This window comes from Sminthopsis crassicaudata, chromosome 1 (assembly GCF_048593235.1).
Source record: "Sminthopsis crassicaudata isolate SCR6 chromosome 1, ASM4859323v1, whole genome shotgun sequence".
NCBI classification, from domain to species: domain Eukaryota; kingdom Metazoa; phylum Chordata; class Mammalia; order Dasyuromorphia; family Dasyuridae; genus Sminthopsis; species Sminthopsis crassicaudata.
This window is the reverse complement of record NC_133617.1, coordinates 52,159,541-52,173,637: the sequence shown is the minus strand read 5'-3', so window position 1 is coordinate 52,173,637 and position 14,097 is coordinate 52,159,541. Positions and strand designations below refer to the sequence as shown.

At 40.5% G+C, this 14,097-nt stretch overlaps 1 protein-coding gene across 1 annotated transcript in view; it reads right to left on the bottom strand.

Annotated features, from left to right (window-relative positions):
- Positions 1-10,249, bottom strand: part of UPF1 (UPF1 RNA helicase and ATPase) — a 57,711-nt gene extending 47,462 nt beyond the window's left edge. Inside the window, exon 1 of the mRNA XM_074302996.1 lies at positions 9,898-10,249. Within this exon, the coding sequence (XP_074159097.1) occupies positions 9,898-10,125 (228 nt within the window). The 5' untranslated portion in view covers positions 10,126-10,249. The remainder of the gene's footprint in view (positions 1-9,897) is intronic.
- Positions 10,250-14,097: the final 3,848 nt, after the last annotated feature.

Sequence of the window (14,097 nt, the reverse complement as noted above, 5' to 3'; positions counted from 1 at the left end):
CTAGCTGTGTGACCCTGGGCAAGTTGCTTAATCCCAATTGCCTAAGACATTCAAACAGACACACATACACTTAAATGCTGTGCTGAAAAAACAGAAAACAATATTTGCTTGCTCTACTACAGTAATGTCAAAAAAGGAAGGTTAGTTTAGCATAACCTGTATATGAGGAAGCCATACTGTCTTTTCATGAGCATCATTTTCAAGATATTCACTAACTATTCCTTTAATAAGCAATTTGGGGGGGAGGGGGCAGCTAGGTGGCACAGTGGATAGAACACCAGCCCTGAATTCAGGAGGACCCGAGTTCAAGTCTGCTCTCAGACACTTAACACTTCCTAGCTGACCCTGGGCAAGTCATTTAACCCCAGCCTCAGGGGGGGGGGAAAAAAAAAAGGCAACTTGGAACTATGCCCAAAGGGCTACCAAACTGTGCATACCCTTTGATCCAACAATGTTTCCACTGGGCCTGTATCCCAAAGAGATCTTAAAGGAGGGAAAAGAACTCACATGTGCAAAAATGTTTGTGGCAGCCCTTTTTGTAATGGTAATAAACTGAAAACTGAGTGGATGCTCATGAGTTGGAGAATGACTGAATAAATTATGATTACGAAATATTATTGTTCTTTAAGAAATGACCAGGAGGATGATTTTAGAGAGGCCTGGAGAGATCATTGTACACTGCAACAAGATTGTGTACTAATAAACTATGATGGACTTGGATCTTTTCAACAATGAGGTGATCAAAGGACTTCCAACTGATGGTACAGAGAAAACAACAGAGATTGAATATGGACCAAAGCTTAGTATTTTCACTTTTTTTGGGGAGAGAGGAGGTTGCTGGTTTTTTTTTTCCCCTTTTGATCAGATTTTTCTTGTGCAGCATGATGAATATGGAAATATGTTGAGAAGAATTGTAAACATTTAACCCAGATCAGATTGTTTGCTATTTTGGGGAAGGGGGAGGGAAGTGGAGGAGAAAAATTTAGAAAAAGGTTTTTCCAAGGTGAATGAATGTTGAAAACTATCCCTGAGTATTTTTGGAAAAATAAAATGCTATTAAAATATAATACTATTTAAAAAGAATAATAATAAAGCATTGTATAATTTCACCAGGAATGACTAACCGGTAGCTGTCCATTAGAACATTTCCCCAGCACCATTCCTATAGTATCTTTTCAATTCTCCAAACTTTAAGGAATGCTAATAGTGGCTAAACAATGATAACTGTCACTGACAGATATTTCATCTGACCATATCAAATAGTCATTCATCAAGCTGGAATTCATCAAGAACAGGCAGGTGATCTTTTACTAGGTTTTTTATTCTTCATGGGTAGTATCAAGCCTTTTTTTTTTTTTTTTTTTTTTTTTTTTAATCTTTCCAATACAAAGATCATAGTCCTTGGCAGACCAACCTTGCCTCTTAATAACCTCTTTATCAACTGGAGAACATCTGCTTCCCCTCTCCCATTTTGATTCAAGCCTTTCCAAATAAGATAAAAGTGCTTAACATGTTTGGTGCATAGTAAATGTGGTATAAATGTTAGTTTTTAACTCCCCCTGTTATTTTCCTTAAAAGTTTCAGTTCAAGACAATTTTCAAACAAAGAAATTAAAGCCATTTCTGGTCATAAGAAAAAATGCTCTAAATCATTATTGATCAGACAAATGCAAATTAAGGTAACTCTGAGGTACCATCTCATACTTATCAGATTGGCTAAGATGACAGAAAAGATAATGACAAATGTTGAAGGAGATGTGGGAAAACTGGGACACTGATGCACTGTTGGCAGAGTTGTAAAATGATCCAACCAGCAATTTGGAACTCTTCCCAAAGGGCTATAAAGCTATGCATACCCTTTGATTCAGCAGTCTCACTACTTAGTCTATATCCCAAAGAGATCATAAAAAGAGGGGAAAGGGACCCTTATGTGCAAAAATGTTTGCTGCGCCTCTTCTTGTAGTGGAAAGGAACTGGAAGTGAGTGGATGCCCATCAGTTGGGGAAATGACTGAATTATGGTATATAAATGTAATGGAATATTATTGTTCTATAAGAGATGATTAGCAGGATGATTTCAGAGAGGCCTGGAGGGATTTACATGAATTGATGATGAGTTAAATGAGAACTAAGAGAACAATGAACAACACAGCAACAAGATTATGTGATGATCAACTGTTGATAGACTTGGTTTTGTAAAATATGTACTAGGGGTATAACTAGTTGATGGGCAATAATGGATCAGCTACTCATATTTTTCCTCTTTCTTACAAAACTAACAAACTACCTTTCTGAAAGGTCCAAGTTGTTTCTTTCTCATTAAGTATTTCTGCTAATCAGGAATTAAGTCTATTGGAAATATGATAGTCTGAGTTTCTAGAAGGCAATGCAGCCCAAACCACTCAGCTCTTAGCAACCTCAGGTAGCCTGACACACTCACAGGCATTATTAATACAGTGGCATCTGGTTTTTGAGCTATCAAACTGGTGTCATGTTTAACACCAAGTATTGAGGAAGGATTCTTACTTCCTTATTTTTTCCAATATAGTACATAAAGATGTCCTAGAAGTCTTCAATGATTAAAATTAACTTATTTCCTACAAAATTATCAATGAACAATAAGATGCACCCCCAAAAGAAAAAAAAAAAAAAACTTATTGCTACTATACAGGCTGAATTACTCTTTCTATACTTTGTGTCACTGTTGTATTCAAATTACTTACCCCAATACAAGCTCCTATCAAGCCCTCCATGATCCTAGTGCTACCCTATCTACTCCACATGATTCCTCATGCCCAACACTCTATTCTAGTCATACCCACCTTCTTATTGTTCCTCATACGTTTGTACCTCAATACCTCGGTATATTCTGTTTTATTAAGTTCTTACTCATATTCTCTATATACAACTAGAATACTTTCCAAAATGTTTGCAGGAATATGACAATATTATTAACAGCCATAAAAATCGATACCTTTGACCCAGTGATCTCATTGCTGGAAATATACTCTAACAAAATGACAAAAAGGAAAGATCTTTGCACCAAAAAACAAAACAAAACAAAAAAACAAAAACAAAACAAAATCTCACAACAAACCGTTCAGATTTTATCTGAAAGAAAAGCTGTTTCTAGCTCTCTTACACCTACAGATGGAAGACAACTGTGATAGTAATACTTCTGTACTGAAATAATAACTGAATACAAATTATGGAAATTGTGATTAAAAAAGGTCAATAGAAGAAATGCATATTGACTACAACCATCTAAAAAGAATTTTTAAAAAAAGGGGGGCCCCAAAAAAACCTTTCTAGAAAAGCATCTAGAAGGGAAAGAATGGTTTCTGAGAGAATGAGTGACTGTAGAACAAAGCACAGTCTGCCTTACAAAGCCCATCAAAGTGGTATATAAGTAGGACTTCCAATTACTGCTGTTCTGCCACTACCATTTAAGAAAAGAATTTTGGGGTTCAAAGATACAAATTTAGATAAGTTTTCTACATCGAGGGAGGTGTTCAACAAGTTTTTATACAAGCACCAAAAAGCATGGCAAGAAGTTCCATCTAAGATCCAAGAGTAAAAGGGGAAGAAGAGCGGGGGGAGAGAAAGAGGGGGTTGGGAAGAAAGAAAATCTGAGTTGGATTTTATAGGAGAAATAATCATGAGGCAAACAACATACTGAACGAGCACAAGCAAAAGCTGATAATGCTTGTTTAGATGGCAGCAAAGACACTGTTGTGTAGTACTCATGGAAGAGAATCATTAAAAAAAAAAATAAATAAATAAATGATAAATGATTGGCCATACCAGGTTATGGAGAGTCCTGAACACTACACAACGGAGTATGAACTTGGAAAGCAAATTCAAAAATCTATCACTGAGGATTTGGCCAAGGACAACAGGATCTATGATCAAAAAACATTCTGTGAGAAATAGAAAAGAATAGATCAGGCCTTTGTGAGTACAGTAATGGGTTAACGGGTTATTGCAATGAATTTAGGTAGATGGTAAAGAGCTTGTACTAAGGTGTTTGTACAAGTAGGAAAATAGAAATGGATTAGATGTTAAGACATTGTAGGGAAATTTTAACAGGACTTGGAAAGTAAGTGTAAGAATTGAGAGTGAGAGGGAATCAGACTGACTCAGGAGTTCTACTGTAATTACAATCACTAACAAATAAAATATGACTTTTGTGTATATGTACTTTCCACAGCTAAAATTCAACTAGCAGAGACTTTGTCTTATGTGGCCCTGAATTGATCTAATTCCCCCTCTCCTCTCAAATGAGCTGTCTTTTACCTAAGTAGCCTAAGTACAAGACTAAGTAGATAACAGGTCCTAACTAGTAGGTTTAACTACGAAGACACTTAAATAGTTGCTACTGAAAATCAGTCTCAATACTATTCTACTTATACCAACTACCTTTTTGATTTATATTTCTAATATTAGTGTTCTAGACCAATCTTTCACATGCTAAGGGGTTGCAAATCTTTTGAAAATTGTTCTTATTTTATGACAATTTATTCCTTAGAAAAATCTTGGATATATTAAATCTCTATCAAATATAGATGATACAAAGATTCTTCTCAATAAATACATACTTAAATGCTCAATATATGCTAAGCACTGTGGATATAACTATAAAAGCAGGACAGCTCCTGCCTTCAAGACTTACATCATAATGGGTGAGACAACACATATAGGAGAATGATGGCCAGGGAGGGGTGTTTTAGTTTGGAAATGCTGAATAGTTGACTGGCAAGTCCTGTTGAGTTACATTGGTAATATTGATTTGATTCTGATGGCTTTGATTCCAAGATTCCAAGGTAGTGGCTGTTGACAGGGAAGAATGCAAAAAGGCCGGAATGGACAAAGGCTAGGGACACTCAGCCCTGTAAGTCTATCAACAGCTTCTTCTATCTTAGTTGTGTTGATTTTGTTCAGAATTATCTACTTTATCGTTTGTGATTCCCTTTATCCCTTTGTTCATTTCAGAATTTCCTCCTACCTACAGAAGTAAAAGACTGAGTTCTCTCAAAAAAAAATTTAAACCATATTAACTTTTAATATTCATGCTTCTTATCCATCCTGGGCTTATTGAGAGCTATATAATGTTAATCTAAATCTAATTTCTATCAAATTTCTTTCCAGTGTTCCACCTGGTAACTATTGTATGAATAATTAAATGGGAAATAGTTAAAATTAATTAGAAGAGAAGCAATTAATCAGGAAAATAAGGTTATTAGACAGAGTAGTGTATAAAAAAGAAAGTTATAAATCATATAAATTAGAGCCAAAAGGGACATTGCAAAACATCCAATTCAACCCCCTCATTTTACACAGAAAGAAATTGAGGCCCAGACTCAACAGATGCGTTCAAGAAAGATGAAGTGCCTACCATTTAAGCCGTGTAGTTTGTGCTGGGGTTTACAGAAAAAAAGACATTGTGACATAATGGAAGGCATTTGGAATTTAGAACCATAGCGTGGATTCCAAGCTGACTGCAGGTTTATGTCCACATCACTGTAACCTAAAGAGAACACTCTAAAATGAAGAGATTAGGGTAGGTGATCACTAAAATCCATTTCATTCTAAAAAACAATGATTTTGCTCTTTTCCTCAGTAGGGATCAAGTTCATGAGGGCATCACTTCTCCTTTACTTGATTCCCCCCCCCCCCTTTTCAGTTGGGTAACTAAACCTTGAAACAAATCCTGCTAGTTCAATAAACATTAGGGAGGAAAAGTGCTGTACATACTGGGTTAGGATGGATAATGTTACTGCAAGGCTAACATTTTGACTAGTTTTTGAAAGAGACAGCAAAGTGTAACAAAAACATCACAAGACCTGGAGTTTTAGAAGACTTGGACTTACAGAATTGTTCTCAGTATAAGTCATATTTTTCTAAATATTGGACTTTTAGTTGGATATAGACACAAAGCAATATTATTATTGGCTTTGGTTGTATAAGCCTATATATTTTTTTACTTGAAAAGGAATTTCATTTGAGGGATATGGCCTATATTTGGGCTAATAACAAGTTGGCTTCAATTTCTTTGGTAAACTTCCTATCTCGTAGGATGATTCTGGGAATCAAAAAAGATTATGTGTATTCTCTATATTGTATATAATATAATGTATTCTCTAAATACTACACAAATGTGAGGTGCTATGGGACCAAAATCAAAGACTGGATAGTGAAGTGAATGCAAAACCAAATCGAAAAAAACAAAACGATTACGTCATTTAAAAATGTTAAAACCCATTTTTGATGTTAAATATTCTTATTAAAGTCATTTTCCCTAAATACAAAAAAGGAAAATTTATTACCAAATGAACTAAAACAATCTATAAAAGAACACTGCCAAACCAGTTTTCCTTAAGTGCACAAATTGCCACCAACACACATTTTAAAAGTTGGGTTTAAGATAAGGTAATTGGGAATCAAGAAGAGCTTTTTGTCTAACCTCAAAGAGACAAGAAAGTCTCTCACAAAACTGTAATTGTACATCCAAAAAAATTTCCTCTATAAAAAAGACAGAAAAACCTCATATCCCATCACACTCTCATTTCAGAGTTCTTGTTTGCTTAATCAGGTTTGCAGAAGATCTTTCTCTCATCTGGAAATCTAGAAAAAAACTGTGACACCTTGTATATGAGGCTTTTTCTTAAAGTGAAATGTGCTTCACAGCAATCCCATGTAACAGATATAAAACTATTTTCATTTTTATACATGAGAAAACAGTGAATTTCAGACAGGCAAAATTAACAAGAACAAAGTAAAAGCTAAAAAAATTCTAGTTTAGGTTCCACTATATCATATTTATACATAGTTTCAATACTTAAAAAGATTATTTTAGCAATCATTCCAATAGTTCAAGGAAATCACATCAATAACAAGACTAAACAAAACTGGACAAACCAAGTCATTTGTATTATTCTGAAAATGACAAATCTAGAAATTATGTTTCATTTGGGAAACAGGAAGATACTTAAAAAAAAAAAGCCAATTTTATTTTAACATACACCATGTTTTGCCATTATAGGTTCTAAAATATTTTAACAAATATTAGCCTTATTTTATAAAAAAATAGAGGTCAAGTTTACAATGGCTAGAGCAGGCTTCTAGCTCCCATTCTCATATTCTAACAGTCTGCACAACTCTTCATCATTTAATTAGGTAAGCTTGTCTTTTAAAAAACAAATAAATCATGATTAAAAACACTAGACTGCAGTTCAGGAGAAATAAGTTTGATTCTCCTCACAATCATTCACTCACCCTCTCTAGGTCCATTTCCCTATCTATAAAACAAAGGAACTGGTCTGGATAATCTAAAGAGCATTTTCTAGTTCTCTAAAGGTCTCTTCTAGTTCCAATATTCAATGACTCTCATCTGGCAAAGACAAGACTAATGTTAACAACAACAAAAAAAAAGACACCCTAGCACCTCAGAATTTTTACCATCTTTTTATTATTCAAAGGTACAAAATCAAAAAAATCATTCCTTTTTTAAAACCCGGATTCATTTCTCACACACAAAAAAATAGCTCAATAGTTTCTAGTTTAGGATCTCCTTTCTTACAGTTGATTACATCACTAGCTCCTAAATTCAGATAAAATAAGTAGCTCCCAAGTGTTTTGAAGTACTTGGTGAAATCAATTGCTACAAAAGACACAACGATTATTTATGCACCTTGGGGATATTTTCAAAACTGTTCCTGTTTCACTATATCCCTCTCAATCAAAGTCCTCATTTCCCCCTACAAAAACCTAAATCTTCATCTTTTTTTCCTTAAATAGGATGGAAAATTGAAACAGTTACCTTTGCACAATAACATCAAGTTTTACTTCAATGGTCACCTTCATGAGGTGAATTCTGGTCATCGCAAAAACTAATGCTCATGAAAAATAATCAAATATTTCTAAGGGCAAACAACTGTTATCAGCTGATGACAAATCAAACAGGAGTTTTCTGAGCTGTCAAATTATATCAGCAACAAAACCTATAAGCTGGACAACGCAACTAGAAAAGTTACTTTAGACTGGCTGTGAAGCATAAGTAGACTACTCTTATTACTTGAGAATATACTGCCATCAAAGTAATTCCCACATATGTTAGTTGACATTTATAATGTAAAGTGTGTTTTTTTTTTTTTAAACATAAAGCATCTTAAATACTTTTGGACCTAATGTCCAAAAATTACCTCAATTGTAAAGAATTTCACAAACAGACAAAATGCCCTGCCCTCTTAAAAACAACAACAACAACAACATCATAAAGGCTAATTATAAATTAACTATTCACTATTTTTGACTGGTATAATCTGACATTTATTACATGTTATACATGAAAGCACATATATGATTGTTTTGTTCTACATTGTTTTAGAGCACTAATACTAGTGTTAGAAATGTCTATCCTTCTGTAGTTCTCTTCGAAAATCCTTTCACTGCAAAAAGCCAAAACTTGCTCACACACCTGCTCACCCAGATGCCCCACCCACCAACTTGCCACCTTAAAAAACATAATGATGTGAAGTATTATGTGATGTGATGAAAAGAGCACTGGTCTTGGATTAAAAAAGACCTGGATTCAAAAAATTTCACTATATTCAATCCCCAAAGTACAATGGGCATATCATGTCATCTCTGGGAAGTTCAGGCCCCTTGTCAATCTTAAGAGAACTCAATTTCTGTATAAAATTTTACAAAAATAAAGCTCCTAAGCTTTTACTCTAAGCATTCAAAATGTTTTTCTTTTCTTTTTTTTTTTTTTAATAGCACTTTAAGGCTCACAAAGAATTTTTTTCACTAATATGCTACAATGATAGGTCAAATATTACTTTCCTTATACAGGTAAATAAACTGAGGCTCACAGAGATTAACTGTGGTCACACAGCCATTAGGAATCAGGTAACCAACCAAGGATAGGACTGGGCCAATCAGATAAAAACAGATGACTGTACTCAGGAAGAAAGGGATCCAAATCCAGGTAACAGGAAGTGTATTTGTTCTAAAAAGTATTTCATAAAAGTGAAAGTTAAAATACCTGTTGCTTTCATTAAGGATTAGTTTTCAACAAGACAAAGCCAATAAGAAAAATGGCCCTTCATCAATATGTACATCTGAACTTTACTGTATAAAAAATCACTTTGGGTTGTATATTTTTAAAAGATGGAATTTCTATATGAATAAAAAAATTCACACTTGACACCCAAATTAGGTCCCTACACATCACAGGTTTGACAAAATTTAATTTTAAAAACAGTTAACAGGCGACTTGGCTCAAAGCAAAACCTCAACTGCTGGGTTAACATTTTCAAAGTGGAGTCAGAACAGGTGGGAAGTGGGACCAGTCAGTGAGGTGCTGGGCTGAGGGGGCAGGAAGCTTTCAGAACACCCCAGCCCAGGCGAGTTTTTCAGAAACAAGAGGAGCTTCGAAGGCAATCTCCCGTCAGCCGTAATTCTCCCCAATGGGGGGGGTGTCTTGGAAGTCGTAGTCTCCATGCCCCCACCGCAACACCCCCCCCCACCGATCCTAGAAGAGCAACCCCTCCCCCACGGCTCTCTTCCTTTTGGAGGAGTCTACAAAGTGTCCGCGGGGGAGGCGCGGGGGGAGGGGGGGGAAAGAGAGAAGAGGATTCCTTCCTTTCTTCACCCTCCTCTCTAAATTCCCCAAAGGGCCCGATCTTCTCTCGGGGATGAGGGAGGTGGAGGGTGGACTTGGGAGTCAGGAGGAGCCCGGCTGGGAAAGCAATCCCTACCCCAGCCTTCCCACCTTGCCCCGGGGCCAGCCACTTCCTCCCGGATCAGAGCATCAGCAACCTCCCGGCCCCAGGGTAGGGTTGGGGGGAGCCCCAGCAGGAGGGGATGCGGGAAGACAGGGCCCCGGCCCTCCTCACCTGCGCGTCGAGCTGGCCCGCGACACCTCCGACGCCCGCGGCTCCGGGCCCGCCCGCGCCGCCGCCGCCACCTCCGGGCCCCCCGGGGGGCGTCTGGGTCTGGCTTGGGAGGGTGAAGTCGGTGAACTCGAACTCGGAGCCCTGGGTGTCAGCGCCCAGCAGCTCGGCCTCCTCCGTGTCCAAGAAGGTGAGCGTCTGCGAGCTGGGCCCATACGCCTCCACGCTCATGGCGCCGCCGCCCGGGGCCTGGCCTGCCGATGCCGCCGCCGCCGCTTCGCCCCGCCTCGCCTCACCGGCTCCGGCCTGGTCTCGCACTCGAGGGCCCGGCTCCGCCTGCGGCCTCGCGCTTGCCTCGGAACCCGCGCGCCCAAGGCCTGGCCGCGCCCGCCGTCCGAACCGAACCGACCTGCCGCGAGAGCGCGCGCGCCGCCGCCGCCGCCGCGATCCCGACCAGGCCCTTGCCTCAAAGCCTCCCTCCCGAGCCGCCTCCTCTTCCTATATAATCTACACGCTCAACCAGGAACCGCCGCCGCCACCGCCGCCGCGCGCGTCCCCGATACAACCCCCACCAACCCCCAACTTAGGCCGAGGCTCCGCTCGCTCCTTTCAGTCCCCGCCTCTCGGAGAGGACGCCGAGAGCGTGCTGACGAGGCACGCAGGGCGCACGAGGCGCTGAGGGCGGGAGAAAGAGGGAAGGAGAGGTGGAGCCAACGCGTGGGAGGAGGAGACCCGCCCTCCGGCCGCACCGCCCCTGCGAACGGGCCGCAGCGGGGGGAACCTGAGAAAGGACGTTGGGCGTCCAACGGCCGCCCCGCACGTGACTCTAGTCGCTGTCCCTCTACCTTTTCCCCTCTTCTCCCTCCTTCAGTCCCAGTCGGGTCCCGGGGTCGTTGAATGTCTTAAGGTCACTCGGGCTCGTGCGTCTCCTCTTGGGCGGCGGGATTCAAAGGGGAGCTGTCGGACTAGTGGCCCCCTAGGGAAAGGGGATTCCCGCCCATCAGCCCCAGCGCGCGCCCGAGGTCCCCCTCCCCTTGCCGGCCCCGCCCTCCCGGAGCTCGCGACTTCGGCTCGGTCCGGCTCCTAGGCGGTGGGGGCGGGGCCGGGCTGCCCTCTACTTCCGTTTCTTTGTGATCCCCATTGTACAGATGAGGAAACTGAGAGTGGGCCTGACATTGACAACCTGGCCCTGCAGCCCAAAGCTGGGAGCGTCGGAAGTTTTCTGTCACTTGCCTGGTGCAGTGATTGCAAACCAGGCACTCCAAACTCGGCGATGAAAACGACTGCAAACTTTTATTGGACCTCCCAGCGGAGGGGAGGGAGCACGGTCTGCAAGGGCTGCAAATCCCTTCACTTGCTCACGTTGCTGGTCATATCCCACCCAGGGCCCAGATGCGTGTGATCTTTAAAGCACTGTAGCATAAATGTCTGTAATCATTTGGCACCTGCTGTGTGCAGAGCTGGGGATGGAAGATTCAGGAAGTCCTCAGAATCTCTGCGCAGGAAAGGGATCTCAGATTTTGCTAGTTTTTCCCTTGATCTGGAAATAGCTTCTACCACGTGCTGGTCCAGCGGTCATCCCGGCCTAATCCTTCCGTGGAGGAAGGGGCGCCCGGGAGACAGCCCCCAAACCCCTTTGGGTCAGCTGCCTTCTCGGAACTTTGGAGATAAGCCTCTGCGGCTCTTCCTGTGCCCCCTGGGGACAAACAGCGCCAACCTATATTGGGGGGGAAATGAAAAAAATTAGAACACAAGGTTTTGTAAAGGTTGAAAATTATCCATGTATATATTTTGAAAATTAAAAGATTTATTTGAAAAAAAAAAAGTGATTTCCTAGGGGCAGCCAGGTGGCCCAGTGGATAGGTCACCAGCCCTGGAGTCAGGAGAACCTGAATTCAAGTCCTGCTTCAGACACTTTCTAGCTGGGTGACCCCGGGCAAGTCACTAAACTCCAGCTGCCTAAAAAAAAGTGATTTCATAATTCCTGGAAGATCTTCGAGCCAAAACTGAAGGATTCGACCCTCAGCTCCTGCAGTGTAGGGGTGTGCAGATGTATCAGAATCGTGATTATTACTGTCCCACACCTCAGTTTGTCCAGGTCCCGCGCTCCTCTTGCTATCTCAACTGGAAGGAACCTTCTTAGCATCTACACCCCACCCCCACCCCCGGACGTGAATAAACTTCTTTCCTGCGCCATGGCCAGCAAGTAGTCACCCGGCCTCTGCCAGTCCACTCAACTTTGGGAGGGCTCCAGTGGTCCGGTCCCAGTTTTCCTTACATCGGGCTGAACTCCAGCAACTTCATTCACTCAACAAAAATTGGGGGGAGATACCTATCATAGGCAAAACCCTGAACTGGATTTAGATTAGATAATTGCTATATTAGATAAATTAATCTTATCTATATTTATACATATATCATATATATATGTACATATAGATTGGTTAGATAAATACCATAAAAAAGGACAAGACTTCTTGCCCTCAAGAACAATGTTGTACTGGGAGGAGCAAGGGTGAGGATGTAACATGGAGGAGAGAAAAGGGGGTCCTCAGGTAGTGGGGGGTGATGGTCCTTGGAGCAAAGAAGCAGGAAGAGTCATTAGATCTAAGGGAAGTGAACGTGGGCAGAGCCAGGGGAGGAGAAAATAATCATATAGTTCACAGGGAGAAGGATCAAAGAGAATATGAACTTTGGATCATTTAAAAAGTGACCAATGACCAATGACCTTTGAGAAGGATAAATTAGAAGACAAATTGCAAGTGGAAGAGGAGGATATAGAGGCCAAAAATAGGGTCAATGATTCTTTCTAGAAATCTAATAGTTAAAAAAAGGAGAGATTTTTTTAAAAGGGGGGGAGGATAGTTTGAGAAAAGGATAAGCACTTCCCCAAGGCCTGGAGTCAGGAAGTCTCCTTTCCCTCAATTCAAATCCAGCCTCAGACAGTGGTTGTGTGACTCTGAGCCAGTCACTTCACCTTATTTGCTTCATTTTCCTCGTCTGTAAAGTAAACTACATAAGGGAATGGCAAATCCCTCCAAGATTTCTGCCAAGAAAACCCCTAAGTGAACCCACTGAAATGACTGAACAAAAAAACATTTTACAAGCATGAGCTTATTTGATTCTCCCAGCAACCCTGAGAGGTAGAGTCTCTTATTATTGTCACTCTACAATTGGGGAAACTGAGGTACAAAATGGTTAAGTGACTTACCCAGGGCCACCCTCCTAGGAAGTGCAAGACCTGAAACTCAAGTTTTCCTGGCTCCAGTCCCAGTGCTCAATCATTACACCAAGAGACAAAGGGAACCATGATAGTGGAGCCAGTAGATAGGGAAGGGAGTAAAGTTGAAAAGATACAGAGACAGAAAAAAGAAAAGATGTTCAGTGAAGGGGCTTGCCCCCTGAAGGGACTGGAGACAATGATGAGCTCCTTAGTCCCAATTCCATCTTCTAGACCTGGAACAGAGACAGAAAGGGAGGGGCTGTAGACACTGGGAAGACTTTAGAGGTGGAAATGGAGTTGTGCTCCTGGGCACTGACACAACAGTACACCTGCCTGCCCTTAGCTGGGATATTTATTAGGCCATTTGATAAAACCTCCCATATTTTTCTTGTGGAAAAGAGAGATGGAGACTTGTAAACAGTAAAACTAAATTGATTCAGAACTAGTTAAATAACCAAATTTAAGAGTTAAGTTCTTCCATTGGATTATAAATTTCTTGAGGGCAGGGGCTATTTTTCCTTTTCTTTCTTTCTTTCTTTTTTTTTTTTTTTTGTGCTTCGTTCTGCATCCCTAGCACTTAGCACTGGTACATACCTAGTACATAGCTAGAGTTTGATAAATGTTTATTGATTGATTGATTTGATGTTCAATGATTGTTCAATGTCAGCTTGGCAAGAGATATCCAGTGGAGTGATCCAGTGAAAGACACTTTTATTAGTGTAGAAAGGTGGAACCTTTTCAGATGGATAACAGTTTTACTTATTTAAAAGGGCAGAAAAAAGGACAAAAATACTAAAGAAAAAAGCCCCACAGACAAAAGACAGTTAAAAATGGCCAAAAATGTCCTGTTTCCCAGAATCTAATTTGCATCCATCTTGCATTTAACTATTTTGTGTATGTCTGCTTATTAACATTATGCTTTAAATATGTAGATAGATGTGTGTATGTGTATATAAATATAAATATATATATGTGTATTT